The 15,719-nt window shown below is 37.5% G+C and overlaps 1 protein-coding gene and 1 non-coding gene across 6 annotated transcripts; both read left to right on the forward strand.

Moving 5' to 3' along the window:
- Positions 1 to 152: 152 nt before the first annotated feature.
- Positions 153 to 12,192, forward strand: LOC121372932 (peroxynitrite isomerase THAP4-like). 5 transcript variants are annotated; one of them, XM_041499375.1, is made up of 6 exons: positions 153 to 222; positions 3,013 to 3,082; positions 6,435 to 6,591; positions 6,931 to 7,040; positions 9,040 to 9,143; positions 10,421 to 12,192. In XM_041499375.1, exons 1-6 carry the CDS (start codon positions 211 to 213, stop codon positions 10,529 to 10,531), a joined length of 564 nt encoding a protein of 187 aa, XP_041355309.1. In that variant the 5' UTR covers positions 153 to 210; the 3' UTR covers positions 10,532 to 12,192. The 5 variants fall into 5 exon arrangements, with proteins under 5 accessions (XP_041355309.1, XP_041355316.1, XP_041355323.1 ...); XM_041499382.1 differs by having other exon boundaries at positions 196 to 222; positions 6,438 to 6,591; XM_041499389.1 differs by lacking the exon at positions 153 to 222 and adding an exon at positions 236 to 255.
- A 2,685-nt stretch (positions 12,193 to 14,877) lies between these two features.
- On the forward strand, positions 14,878 to 14,994 carry LOC121376050. The gene has a single exon (XR_005958391.1). It is a non-coding gene; the product is annotated as a U5 spliceosomal RNA (small nuclear RNA).
- Positions 14,995 to 15,719: the final 725 nt, after the last annotated feature.

The raw sequence follows: 15,719 nt of genomic DNA on the forward strand, positions 1-15,719 counted from the left end.
TCATTTGTAATCTTTTACCCCTATTGCAGTAATAGACTAGGCCCCGGAAGAGCCCCTCCCCCCCACACACTTAACGAGACTAACAAACTACTTCGGAATGTTTCGGCCGATTACGGATTATCCCGTGAAATCAGCCGAGATCTTCCGAATGACATCTCATACCTGCGAAAGCAAGTTCCGTAATCAGCGAAGATAACATTTATCAATTTTATGTTTGTCACGGTGAGTTGTTTAAATTGCACCTTGTTTCATGGGGTTAGTGATGTTTGTTTGTATTTTGGCATGTTACATTACATTTTATTTGCTTTGGGCACGTTGTCAGTTTGTTTATCATTTTACAATTTTACTTTTAGTGTTCAATGAGACAGCAGTGTTCAATGAAGTCACGTTCACAATAATATATAAATGGGGTGTGTGCGTGTCGGGTAGGCCTATTTGCCATCGTGTGTCTGTTTCCGTGTCATCCCTTATTTCGATTTAAAAACTGGTATTTATAATGTTTTATGATATCACACGTGCATACAATCGGTTTAAAGACATCTGATTGGCTGCACCATGGTAATGACCTATATGCCAAAGTCAAACCATTCTATGAAATTAACACAACAGAAGCCTAACTAAATATTTAAAGGGACATACCCTAGTTTTTAAACACTAAGACATATTTTTGACTATTATAGCCGTTTTTTGATAACTGAAATCATACTTTACTTAGATTTTATGGTTTAGATTATCAATTTTCTTAAATTTTTTGGTCATCCTGGTGTTTTTAATATCACAATGTATTTCTTATATTTTTAAAAACGCACGTGTGTCTGAGAAGTAACAGTTGTGGAGTCAAGTTGTGGTCTATTTTTAGAGGGTATTTCACCATTTCAAAGTCACAGACTCATGTTTCACTCAATTGTAACTTTATCCAAATGTGTTACAGGTTTGTACCAACGGGTTGAAACTAGGGTCTGTCCCTTTAATAACTATAGTCTGTCCCTTTAATAACTATAGTCTGTTCCATTGGGAACGTCTTTTTTCATACTATGTAATTTACTACAAGTTATTTATATCTGAGCCGATTGTTTTTTAAATTGCACACAAAAATAGGGTTGTTTTTTTGGGGTGGGTGGGTGGGTGGGGGTGGTTATTTCTAAACCACTTTTACTTTTCTTCTTAGTCAAACCAAAGTGAAATTATTTTTAAAAAATATTGTAGGAGGATAGGACAGACTATAGATGGATGGACTAAAACATATTTTAAAATGAAAGCTGGGGTTGGGGTGGGGGATTTGGGCATTTATTTATTTTTTAGAACAGGCATACTACACATATATGTATTAGATATTGTCTGTTTGTAAATGATAAAACTTGATATTTTTTTTAAACAGTCACTATGTTGTTGTTGTTGTTGGGGAGCTGTATCCCACTGTCCCCTTCCCTTTCTCTTCTTTGATTTCCATCTTATTTCTTCCCAATCTGGCAGCAGCTCCTATCTTTCAACATCTTTCACTGTCTACCTTCACATCCCTTTCCTTGTCTCCAACCATGACATGCGCTTGTCTCTTGTGGCTGTCCATTCCACACACCTACCATTTCCCACCAGCTTTATAGCCGTGGGCTTAGTCTAACCACTTAGGAGAGTGTTCAGTAGTTACTTCTGGCATTGTTTGTTAGTGCCGTGGGTCAGACCAGCTTTATTAGTGGCAGAGGATGTAAGTAGGGAAGTACACAGATGAATAACAGTCACTATGTAGTATTCTATATTTGTACATAATATATAGCAGCTTGATATTATTACATGCATGCATATAGGCATCTAAATAAGTCAAGAACGATCGTTCAGGTTACTAGGAGGTTAATACATGCACATGTCAAGAAAGTCGAGAATAGTATTTCTTTCTCCATAAAATCTTATTTAAATGAAAACTACACCAGATAAATTTGTATCATTTGAGTGTTATTTAATTATAAGAGGCACATAAATGTACAAGAATTAGCACAAGAACAGTGATATAAATCCCGTAATTTATAGTCACCTGTACATGGGTTACCACATGCTTTGCTTATAAATTCCGATGTCGAACCATGTGTGTATATATATATATATATAGAGGATTAGTGATTTCCCTAGAAATTTGGCAAGGCATGGCAGACCAAACACTTTGGGGGCATTTTCACCATTTTCGGGGCACTTGTTTTTCATTAAAAATACACAAAAATTAATTGAAATAAACATTGATGTAATTTATGTGCTTGCTTTAATAAATGAATGGCAAAAGATATAAAAGGCATATTTTATTAATTAATAATACCTTTTTGGGTGTTTTATAACGGCAATTTTAGAATTAATTACTGAAAAAGGCTTGTTTAATCTCAGGGCAGCATGGTGCTGATTAAGGCAAGATGGTGCTAGATTATTGAGGCATGGTGCTGCGCCATGCTAAAACAAGCTAGGGAAAACACTCCCCAAGTGTCTTGTGATATCATAATTTATCAGCATGAGACTGAGTTAATAAAAGTATGAAATCCGAGGCTTTTCATTTGCGACAATTGTAAACAATGTCAGTAATATGGGTTGAATGTCACTATATTTGGCAGCTTTAGACTCGTTAACTAGCAGAACGACAGTGGCGTGACGTCACTAATGATAGGTTTAGGCTTAGCACTGAAACATACACAGTAACGTAACAGATTAAAATTTGTGATTAAAATTTGACCAATCAAGATAATAAGAAGCGATATCTCTTAGGATAATATCACATGAGATATCACAAATTATAGTGCCAGCCTTTAATGGGTGATAAAAAGACATACAAAATGATAAACATAAACATGCACACACATACACACACAAATACTACACACATTGCATGTGCACACATGTATAAAATATATACATGTACATGTATGTGTGTGTGTGTGTGTGTGTGTGTATATATATATATATATATATATATATATATATATATATATATATATATATAAACATGCATGGACCATATATAGTTTGTTTGTATTTCAGAAATTAAGACATCTCTTGAACCCAGGCGTGGTGTCAAGTTTGATCCAACACAGAGCTATGAGTGGAGTAGGTGAGTGGGTGCATTGTTAGTACATGTAGATCTCTAAGAGAAAAGCAACGTCCACTACCGGTAAGTAGATTTGAACCACATACTCGGTACCAAAGTCCAATGCCTTATAGAACCAACTGAGCTAATTAATGGGGAAATTCCCACTAGCTAATTAAGTACTGCCAGTTGGAGCACTTAGTATCAACACAACTACAGATTTAAAGAGCAACCTGTATATAACAACAACTTGCTTATAAAGCAGTGTTCGAGATTAAGGGTATCCCGATATCCCGGGGATACCAGAAATTAATTTTGGATACCAGACTTCAAGAACCCAGTATCCGACCGGGATACCATATAATACTAAATTCTCAGGTGGGATACTGGCCAAAAAATTTAATCTCGAACACTGTAAAGGACAAAACATTTGGTCCATGCATGCAGGTGAAGTGCAACCCCTCAACCCCTGCAATTGCCCACGGAGATGCCGTGGAGATTGCCATGGAGGTTTTAATTTTCCATGGCACTTTTTTTTGCTGTGGGCTATATTAAAAAAAAAATTCACTGCTTGGTTTTTGCTGTGGACGTTTTCATAATTGCAGGGGTTGAAGTGTAGTGAGTGTGAAGAATGGACTTTAAATTGCTTACAAGCACAGCGCTTAGAAATACTTTACGGAACAGAACAGAACATTATTACGCTCAGGCTGTTACACAACAGCATATGAGGAACATGATATGTAAACTACCGGGGTAGTGACAAGATAGGTTTACAGGAGACAGTAGAACAATGGTATTAATACAAATGCAATACAGTAATAGAGACAGTAGTATAATACAAATACAATAGAATAATAAAGGCAATAATAAAATACAATTAGAATAAAGTAATGTAATGTAATGTCACATTATTGTATTTACTACCAAAATGTGCTAATCAGAGACGCGCACACATACATGTGTATATATGTATACTTGGGTAGAGATAGACATTGTACATAATTGTAGGCCAGTGTTCTTTTAGGGTTTACTGCATTTATGAACAATTTCTTTCATTAATTTACATAATTTCTTGAGAACACCTATTTTGCTATTCATCATTAGTTGTTTAAATTTTAACATACTTGGTTTATTATAATAATATGGCTTAAGCAAATGTTTACGGGAGTTAGTGAAATAAGTACATGTAAATAAATAGTGAAATTCGTCTCCAATATCATTATTGTTACATAATGTGCACGTTCGATCTTCTACTGGGGTGTTGTTCCAGCGTCCTATTTCGATTGGTAAGTAGTGGTTAGATGATCTAAATTTGAGTATACGAAGTATGCATGTATGTGCTCAGTAGGTCGGACACATAGGGGAAAAGGGGTATCAGGGGTGGGAATTCTCCTCGGATCCGCAGTTTTCCTCTCGTGGAACATTGCATTTTCTCACATTTTAATCATCCTTTCTACAGGAAAAAAAAAAAAAATCCGTCATGTAAACTTCTGGGCCCAGATTTTGGAGCTATTTTAGCGCTGCGATATCGTAAAACTGTCCTAAATGATGACTTTCCACATCAAATTACGTTGTGACGTCATTATGAATCTAAATGCGACCGTGTTTCTTATTTGGTTTTATTTGCAAAGGTAGCGAGTAAGCTTTAGCCAGTGTTGTGATGCAGCGTGGGATATCTGAAGTAAAAATGGCAGTCCGGACCCCTCTAGGGTTCCTCTTTTTTACAGTTCACCAATTCCCACCCCTGGGGTATGTATCTATCTCATGGTCCATTCCTTGATGTGGTGAGGTAGCTTGGATGTCTGAATGACTCAGGAGAGCTCTGCCAGCTGGAGCATCAGCTCCTGGTAGGGTCACCCAAACTGAATTGGTCAAAGGGTAGAGACTAGACTAATATGGACAGGATAGACAGAGGATGTGAGCCAAGAAAGACAACTGTCTAGGAGAAGCAAACTCCAAAATCAAAACTGGGCTGGAGAGCCTTAGAATCCTAGTACGGAAACTCCTAGGAGAAGGAAAACTCCAACTCAAACCAAGTCCACTGAAGTCAGAGTACAGAAGCTATGGATAAGCATTAGCGTGGAAACCGAAAGGAAATGTCTGTACATGCACCAAGCTCTATGATCATCATGATCAATGGGTATGTATGCATTCAGGGTTGAAAATTAAAATGAAAACCATGGTCGCCAGCAGGGCCAGTTGAAGAAAAATCTTACTGGCCCTTCAATTTAATTGCACAGCCAAAAATCAAAACAAGAAAGTATTGTTGAATAATAACCGCATGTTCACCGTATATAGTCCGTTGGCATCAAAAGGAAACCGATGAACTGAACTTCATAATGAATACGGTTAAAATTCATATATTCAGTTTTAAACCCATACCAACTCAAATAACTTTAAAAAAAAAGAAAAAAAGAAGACATTTAGTATAAACGAACAAAAGTCTTTAACAATTACAGTTAAATTGTACAGATTAAATCTCGTTTATTAATACAGGGATGAAGACATGAAGACGAAATGCTAGAACAGACAAGATATGCACCTTCACTTACACTGTCTCTGAAATAATCGATAATACAGTATAGAGAGACTAAAGATAGAACTGCGCTTGTTTTAGGAAACTAGTCTGGGAGTGGCAGTCGTCTTTGTGGCGATGCAAGAAGGATGCAAGCTCCAGTAAAGGATTCCCTTGGCAGTGGCTGTACTCTTATAGACAAGACACTAAATAGAGAGTCATGGAATCATACACTATTTGGCCCAAGACCATTGTGCAGATACGGCCCTGGTGATGTTTTATGGTTTTGTCGTTCTGATTATCTTATATGTTACATAAACTGCCTTAAGACATGTATAAGAAAAGCAGATTTAACGTGTGCAGTTTGATGATAATTTGTATAAAGATTTTTTTATTTACACTGAATTTTTACCCCCAAAACTATTATTTGAGATGGCATGCAGCCCAGTGGTAAAGTGCTTATACTTCACTTATATTTCACTTATATTTCACTTATACAGCGTGTTTTGTAAAATATCAGTGAATCACTTATACTTCACTAATACAACAATATTTGTAAATATCAGTGAATTGCTTATACTTCACTTATATTTAACTTATACAGCGTTTTTTGTAAAACATCAGTGAATCACTTATACTTCACTTATACAGCAATGTTTGTAAATATCAGTGAGTCGCTTATACTTCTCTTATACAGCATGTTTTGTAAAATATTAGTGAATCACCTATACTTAACTTATACAGCAGTTTCTGTTAAATATTGGTGAATCATTTATATTTCACTTATACTTCACTTATAAGACACTTTTATATATCTAACACTTCTGTTAAATATAAGCGAATGACATTTTTTTTTTTTAGCAGGTCCTAAAATGCATGAAATGATTGCTCCCTTGTCCTGGTTGCTAGGCAAGTGGCGTTCGGAGGGTGGGAAAGGCATCTACCCGACGATAAAGGATTTTACTTATGGAGAGGAGGTGGAATTCTTCCATGTTGGCCAGCCCAATATACAGTTCACGTGAGATTTTAAACCTTTACTTCACTCAACAAGTATGGGGTGGTGTGAGATGTCACGTACTCAGTATCAAAGTACGCATTTCGGGTGTGCTTCATTATACAATCAGTTGCCCTTAGTTAACTGGGGTTTTTTCTTTGAGTACATAACCTTACCTCTAACGTACATGTATGGTTAACATATTCTAATTTTCATTGCCACCCAACTAGTGTAAAATCTAGCACTGTAAACTACACGTAGCTCAATCACATTAACAAATCCCGATTTTTAACTATCTTTAATTATTCCTTTAAACACCATGGTTTGTTTTTATTATTTTCCTTCTTTCATTTTTCTTTTTAGTTGCTGTTCATGGAAGAGTGAAAGCAAGGCACCACTTCATCGAGAGGCAGGTTTCATAAGAATAAAACCAGACACCAACAAAGTCGCTATGATGATCGCACAAAACACGGGTAAAACTGCATCAAGAAAGTTCAAGTTTTCTTTTGTTTAACAACACCACAAGAGCACATTGATTAATTAATTATCGGCTGTTGGATGTCAAACATTTGGTCATTCTTACTCGTAGTCATCAAAGGAAACCCGCTACATTTTTCCTAATGCAGCAAGGGAATTTTTATATGCACTTTCCCACAGACAAGAAAGCACATACCACTGTGACAGCCTTTGACCAGTTGTGGTGCACTGGATGGAATGAGAAAAAACCCAGTCAGTTGAATGGATCCACCAAGGTGGTTCGATCCTGCAACGCAAGCACCTCAAGAAAGCACTCAACCGACTGAGTTGAATCCCACACCTAACTGCATTAAGAATACACTCCTCCATTTTTCCTTTTTGAGATACATAATCTGGGTTGTTAACAGTCGGAGGGGACCAGTGGCAAAAGGTCACCTTTTGTGGGATCGGGCTGGTTGTAACCCAGTGGTAAAGCACTCGTATGATGTTTGGTCGGTCTGGGATCGATCACCATTGGTGAGCCCATTGGGCTATTTCACTTTCCAGCCAGTGCATCATGACTGGTATATCAATGGCTGAAGTACATGTACATACATGTATATGTGCTATCCTGTCTGTGGGATGGTGCATATAAAAGATCCGTTGCTGCTAATGGAAAAATATAGCAGGTTTCCTGTCTAAGACTAATGTCAAAATTACCAAATGTTGGACATCCAATAGGTGATGATTAATAAATCAATGTTCTCTAGTGGTGTCGGTTACGTTTTGTGCAATCAGTTTAGGATCAATCTCTGTCAGTGGCCCACTGGGCTATTTTTTGTAACAGCCAATGCTCCAGTAACAAATGCTGTGGTATGTACTGTCTGTGACATGGTATGTATAAAAGATCCCTTGCTCTTAATCAAATAAGAGTGGCAGCAGTGGATTTCCTCTCCTATTAACTGTGTGGTCCTTAACCACATACATGTATCTGATGCCATATAGCCATAAACAAAAATGTGTTGTTAAATAAAACATTTCACCTTACTTTCTGTTCTAACACAAATTCGTTTCATATGAACTTATTTTTGTGCTTATCTTCAAGCACACTGTCCCTGGCACACACCTCAGCTATCTGTCCAGGACGGTGGGTTAGTTGTTAGTTGGATAGTGAGAGAGAAGAAGGTGTAGTGGTCTTACACCTACCCATTGAGCCCTTAAGAACTCGCTCTGGGTTGGAGCTGGTACCAGGCTGCGAACCCTGTACCTACCAGCCTGTAGTCCGATAGTTTAATGACTGCACCACCGAGGCCGGTTGTAGAACAAAGAAGAAATGTTTTATTTAACAACGCACTCAACACATTTTATTTACGGTTATATGGCATCGAATAACACAAAGAAGCCGGGAAGTATTATTTTGTGTAACTAAGACATAATACATGAACATGTTTGTTCATCTTTCGGTTGTTTAATCAACACGTTTTGTTTCAAATGACACAATGAGTTTTTAAATATCTCCAAAATTCTGTTATTTCATTAAAAAGTTTAATACAGAGAAACTAAGCCAGGATAAGTTTTTATTTCTTAAAATTACATCAAAATCCAGTCCTGCCACTTTGATCTTGATTTTCATAGACATGACATGTTAGAACATTTTTATTCTTAGACGAAGATATGTCTTTAGTGATGCATACAACATTTCTACTTTATATATCATTAAAACACATTATTAGTCGGGACTATAGGTTTTATCTCCGTACTTCTGTCTGTCTGTCCGTTTGTCACACATACTGTTTTCCGGATGTTTCTTTCCAGAAGACCGTGAGATATTGACCTGAACTTTTGTGTATACCTTTATCAGGTATTGTTACAGATTTTAAATTTCATGGCAATTTACCCATTATAGACATAGTTATGGGTCTTGAATTTAGGAGATAAAAAAAAATTGTTTGGTCAGGTAAGGGACATGTATTGCTTTAGCAGTACTTTCAGAATGCTTGTTTTAATCTGTTTCAGGAATTTGTGAAATAGAAGAAGGGGAGGTAACTGGACAGAAGATGGAAACAACATCACAATCAGTTGCAAGAATGTCCTTCTCAAAACCTCCCAAAACGCTAAAGGTTTGAATCTAGATCTGTTAAAAATTATCTTGATGCCGATTTTTAGTTACTGTATAATACTTTATTTTCGCGTGGAATTTATTTTCGCGTTTTTCGCGTGTGAATGAAATTCGTGAAAATATATTCCACGCGAAAATAAACTTTTTTATAAAGGCCGACAAAAAAAATAAAAAAATATGTAGTCTCGTTCAACTATACCACATTAGTTTCCGATGTACGAGGCTAGTAGTAACAAAGCGGTGCTCCCTCCTGTCACGGAACAAACCACAAAACACAAACGCTATTTAGAACTTTAAATCAAGAACATGATTGTTAGTACATACATGATAATAAAACAATACTAACACTAAAAAGTTTTATGCTGTTTTCCTTCGCATGTGCTAGCGATCAGTTCTTCGGACAGAGTCTACACGTGTTCAACGACGGAAGTAAACATGCATTATCACAGTATATTAAAAAAGTGGAAGTGAAAAAATCCGGACTGGGCTATGTTCAGATGTTTCACAATTTTATTTTTATTTTTGGCCTGTTAGCCAATCACAAACCGTTTTGAACTAGCATTTTGACGGCAATAAATATTGTTTCAATCAAACTTAAGTTACTAAGTACTAGTAGCTTGTGCCTTCAAATTTCGTTTCGTTTGTTTTCGGTTTTTGTTTTTATAACAGTTATAAGGATTAAGAAAAACTGTACGCGCTAAGCACCTTCTGTAAGCTTATTAACTTGTAAACAATAAAGTCTTGATTGGTTAAAGCAGGAAAACTATTGTTTTATGTGTATAGCACTCGTGTGTACATGTAGGATTAGTTCTACAGATTAGCATAACAACCGGCAAAACTAAGTTCCGTTTTTAAAACAAAATTATTGGCATCTGTACTTCGGGTTTTTTATTGATGGGGGTTGGGAGATTCGCGAAAATAAATGTTCGCGAATTAACCCATTTTCATTAAGTCGCGAAAATAAAGTATTCTACAGTAGTTTGATGTCAATGGAAAATAATCACTCTCTCCATCTCCATTACAAGTTTAAAAGTAAATCTCCCACGTGAACTCTCACTCTGTCTCTTACTTTTCCTCCCTCCCTCCCTCGCTCTCTCTCTCTCTCTCTCTCTCTCTCTCTCTCTCTCTCTCTCTCTCTCTCTCTCTCTCTCTCTCTCTCTCTCTCTCTCTCTCTCTCTCTCTCTCTCTCTCATGCTTTCTCACTTTCACTCTGTTTCTGGAAGAATGGCCGGATGGATAGACAGACATATTTAATATAACATAACCCAATCATTTCAGGTGTCAAGAACATTCAAGCGGGACGGCGACACTCTCGAACAAGTTCTGTATATGGAAACCGAGAACACACCCTACACCGAGCATCTCCGGATAAAGTACACTAAAGTCTAGAAAAGCCCCAGTGACAATTTGTGCTCCACGTCATATGCTGTAGATCACGAAATTAACGCGGTCCTGATTCAATGCAACTGAATGGGTCAGACCAAAATGTGACATGAAATTAATACGAGTGGCCTTCCTTGAACTATTACTGTTGTAACAAGATAATGTTCCTGATTTAATGCAAATGAATGGGTCACACCAAAATGTGACATGAAATTATTGTGAGTAGCCTTCCTTGAACTATGACTGTTGTAACATTTATATAAAAATTATGAAATCAACTCTCTCTCTAACGACAACAAAACATATTTGTGTACCCATCAACGACGATTTCACATAATAAATGAAAGAAGAGTTTGCAAAGTGGTATATGCAGTTAACAATAAAAACAAAGAAACGGTAGACTGTGAGATTAGTGTATTGAAATCAGTTCCTGCATGGTGGATCGTGTAAACTTGTGACGGTGGCGAAAGACACTGTAACAGTCACAGGTTATTAGACTTTACTATGTACTCGCTCCCTGCATTGTATTTTATAAAATTTAGCAAGGTCTATTTTAAAAAAAAAAAATGTGCCAGTTTGTTAATGCAAATTACATTACTCAAATTTTTTGCATTAATATCATTATCACATTAATATCATTGTTGCATTATATCATTGTCGCATTAATTTCAGGATCTACGGTATCAACTAATATAACTCGTTTGTGACGTTTGTAACGTGTAATGTATGCGGTATAATTTGCTGTACTTTTACCTCAAGTGTAAAGCTTTATTACATGTTTATGACTTGGTGTAGTTGGGATATATTATTAACACAAACAAGTGTTTTTTTAAAACTAATATACATGCAAAGTCCAATTTTTGATAATAATTTTATTTTTAAAGTAATCTTTGTTGTTTTCTAATACAGTATTTTATATTAACACAAATTTGATTCTGGAATGGATTATTTAATAGTTTAAATTCCAGTATATATATTTAATGATATTTGTTCTACGTACTGTTTCTAGTGTTATATGCTGTTGAATGACATCTGTTGGTTCCTAGTAAAGATCGGGTAAAAGATTGTGTAACTGAAATTCGGGTTATAGTTATACCAGGTTTTGAATTGTGTTTTTTTCGATTGCTTTTGTTCATAAAGTACATACACAAAAAAGTGGCTATATGAGTTTATTGAAAACACTGAATTGATATCAAAATTCTGGTTACATTGCATTTCAAATTTCTAACGGTTTTGGTGGGCATTCTTACATCTTTGTAATAAATTCCATCTGTTCACCACCTTGTTAACAACATTATATATGCTCAGTACGCAACTTTGCTCGCTTGGAAGTTCAGAGAAAAAAGCATTTCAAGTTTCTCCACAATTCCACATTTTTGTTCCAACTGAAAACCTCATTTTGTTTCTTTGATGAAAAGCGCACATACAATGTATTCTTCTATATCTTTTGTTTGCTACTTTTTTTTAGTAAACGCAAAAGTTAAGAACAAATTATTAATGTGTATGTAATGACATGGATCCATATTTATTCCAGTTCCAGAGATATGATCTGTACAGTAGTATCAAATAGTTTTGTATAATATGATATTAATATGATTTATTAACATTTTGCGTGATGTACTATCATAAGTGGTCTTTGTATGTATATATTAAAGAGCTAAGAAAAAGAATTACATGTATGTAGTTATATTTTGTTACCTTTAGCCCCCCCCCCCACCTACCCCCACCACCAAATAACATATATATAAAAAAAAAACTAGCACCTAACATAATGTGACAAACATCTGATTGACAAAACCATTATTCACAATCAAGACCGTATCTCTGCACAGTACAGAGTCAAAGTGGTATTTGACAAAATAGTAGTTAATTCCATGAATCACCATCTAGTGTCTCATCTACAGGATAGTCACCCCTGAGAAGATCTTTTACTGGACAAAATTAATTTTGAACGCTACAAAGAGTACTGCCATTCACAGACTACTATCTCACAACTAGAACACAGTGGCGGATCCAGAAAATCCATTTGGTGGGGGGAGGGGGCAGTGACATGAGGTGGAATGCCAAGGGAAATTTGGGGGAGGTTTGGAGGGGGATCGTAAAAAATTAAAATTAATATATAATAAAATTATAACTGACAAAATCATGGGGGGGGGGGGGATGGGCTCCTGCCCCCCTCCCTAGATCCGCCTCTGGCACAGGACGGAGCTCATAGGAATAAATACAACTGTGATGACATGCACTCTTGAAACGATAAAACAGTGATGATATCAGGGCCCGTGCTTACAAAACTTAAAAAGAGTCCAGACTCCATCTCTAATGAGACTGGAGTTGTGGTTAGGCCATCGGTCTACAGGCTGGTAGGTACTGGGTTCAGATCCCAGTCGAGGCATGGGATTTTTAATCCAGATACCGACTCCAAACCCCGAGTGAGTGCTCCGCAAGGCTCAATGGGTAGGTGTAAACCACTTGCACCGACCAGTGTTCCATAACTGGTTCAACAAAGGCCATGGTTTGTGCTATCCTGCCTATGGTAAGCGCAAATAAAAGATCCCTTGCTGCTAATTGGAAAGAGTAGCCCATGTAGTGGCGACAGCGGGTTTCCTCTCAAAATCTGTGTGGTCCTTAGCCATATGTCTGACGCCATATAACCGTAAATAAAATGTGTTGAGTGCGTCGTTAAAACATTTCCTTCGAACCAACTATAAGGCCTAAACGTCGCTCGCCACAGTTGAGACGTCCTCCTCCAACAAAAAAACCAAACAAACATATAATCATAATGGTATGTATATATATGAAGAGTTCAGGCGCAAAACACGATATATCCATTTTTCATTGTCAGTAAAATTGATTTTTTTAATTGGCGTATATCGCGTTTTGATTAAAAAAAACGGGATTTATCTAATACAATTTCATAAGGATCAATCGCGTTTTGCAGCAAATCAGCGGGCCTACGATTAGCCTTTACTGACATACAATAATGACTTTAACTAAAACCTAGAAAGAAAATGGTTTATATCGCGTTAAATACTAGTTAAATACTAGTTAAATATATATCCTGGACACATGCCTGAAGTTATAGATTTCGTGTTCTGTCTATCTGCCCCATATACTTTGCCGAACAAGAGTTGGGCCACATGGAGACTTGGGCCACCCCTAATTCCAATGACATTATAGGTTGCATGGTACCAAAGAAGAGAGTTCCGTGTCAAAGTTCGAGGTGCACCGTCAAATATTTACGGAATAAAAACAGCTGTTGGTGTGATTGGTAGTAATATGTGACATTGATTGTTTGTGCAAATACTATTATCCATTCACAATAAATAAATACCAGATTTTAAAACTAATGCGGGGTACCCACAAAAATGGAACTGCAATTTTCAGTAAAAATTACGGTTGCTAATTAAAACATTAATTATATCTCGTAAATGGTGTGTGACCCCGCAATTTCTTGCAGGTAGATGAGATGTGAGGTGCCACACTTTGTATCGTTATACTTCCTGGGTGTGTTAATACGCTGCTTATATCAGTTTTATTAGTAAACGTTGACATTATCGGCAATAGGAATTGATTTGGTTTATTAGAACCAGCAAGTTGTTGGGAACAGGTGCTGCCATTTATTTAAAGCACTAAGCATTATATTTTATTGATGTAAGGGACTTGAAACGTTTAGGCTTTTTCAAAAAAGAGAAAACGTTTACTCTCAGTGTGTCTACCAGATTACCTCACTGATTAATTAATCATTGGATGTCAGATATTCGATAATTCCCACAATAGTCTTTATAGGAAACCTGCAACGTTAAACTATTCATTAGCAACAGCAGCAGCAGCAAGGGATTTTGTTATATGCACTTTCCCACAGACAGGGCAGCACATACCACAACCATAAATTTAAAAGTCGTTGCGACGGGTGGATCCCAGTGGATCCGCCGGTGGAGTGGGGTGGGGTTAGGGGGTGGGGGTGGGTTCGATCAGAGGACCGAGATACCTCGGGCGAGCTCTCTACGGACGGGGAAGGGTCCCCTCCCAAAACAACTTCTGATGCCAGCCGAGATGAGGGAACGCAACCGTAAACAATGATATGACGTTTCAGTGACGTGGGCCTTCTGTTGGTCGAACGCTTTAATTTCAAAGTGTTTGATGTATACACGTACTGGACGGACTGCCACATGCGAAGAAGTCAGAAAGCAGACCATCACAAAGTGGCGCAAACGGAACCACGTAGGGACCCGTCCATCTTGTCAATGTTTTCTGTGGGTGGACAAAATGCGACGGGATAGCGAAGTCTGTGAAACACCACCTTTGTTGACAACACACATTCTATAAGATTTCCAAAGGCGGATTTTGCAGATTAACTCTGGTTTCTCTGCACAGAATAAATCTTTCGCCTTTTACTAAAGATTTCCGTGGAGAGGGACAACTCAATGAGTCTATAGACTTATTTTTTTAAAACCCTACTCTTGTAGGGCAACACAAAATAACAAAACAGTTTGAATTAGAATCCGGTTGCCGCCAAACAATGCACCACTCGTACGCGTGTGTGTGTTGGTCTTGCCCCTGGAGAAGCCACCTCGAGTAGAGTCGACAGTTAATGCACTTATCACTTGAGTGAGCACTGGGTATTAAATTTCCATCACAACACCCAACATTTTAAGACATCTAACTAGACCCTTTGAGAGAAATAGGTGTAAAAGTGTGTCTACCAGATTACCTCACTGATTAATTAATCACTGGATCGCCATTGGATGTCAGATATTCGATAATTCCCACAATAGTCTTTATAGGAAACCTGCAACGTTAAACTATTCATTAGCAGCAGCAGCAGCAGCAAGGGATTTTGTTATATGCACTTTCCCACAGACAGGGCAGCACATACCACAACCATAAATTTAAAAGTCGTTGCGACGGGTGGATCCCAGTGGATCCGCCGGTGGAGTGGGGTGGGGTTAGGGGGTGGGGGTGGGTTCGATCAGAGGACCGAGATACCTCGGGCGAGCTCTCTACGGACGGGGAAGGGTCCCCTCCCAAAACAACTTCTGATGCCAGCCGAGATGAGGGAACGCAACCGTAAACAATGATATGACGTTTCAGTGACGTGGGCCTTCTGTTGGTCGAACGCTTTAATTTCAAAGTGTTTGATGTATACACGTACTGGACGGACTGCCACATGCGAAGAAGTCAGAAAGCAGACCAT

Source organism: Gigantopelta aegis, chromosome 1 (genome assembly GCF_016097555.1).
Source record: "Gigantopelta aegis isolate Gae_Host chromosome 1, Gae_host_genome, whole genome shotgun sequence".
NCBI classification, from domain to species: domain Eukaryota; kingdom Metazoa; phylum Mollusca; class Gastropoda; order Neomphalida; family Peltospiridae; genus Gigantopelta; species Gigantopelta aegis.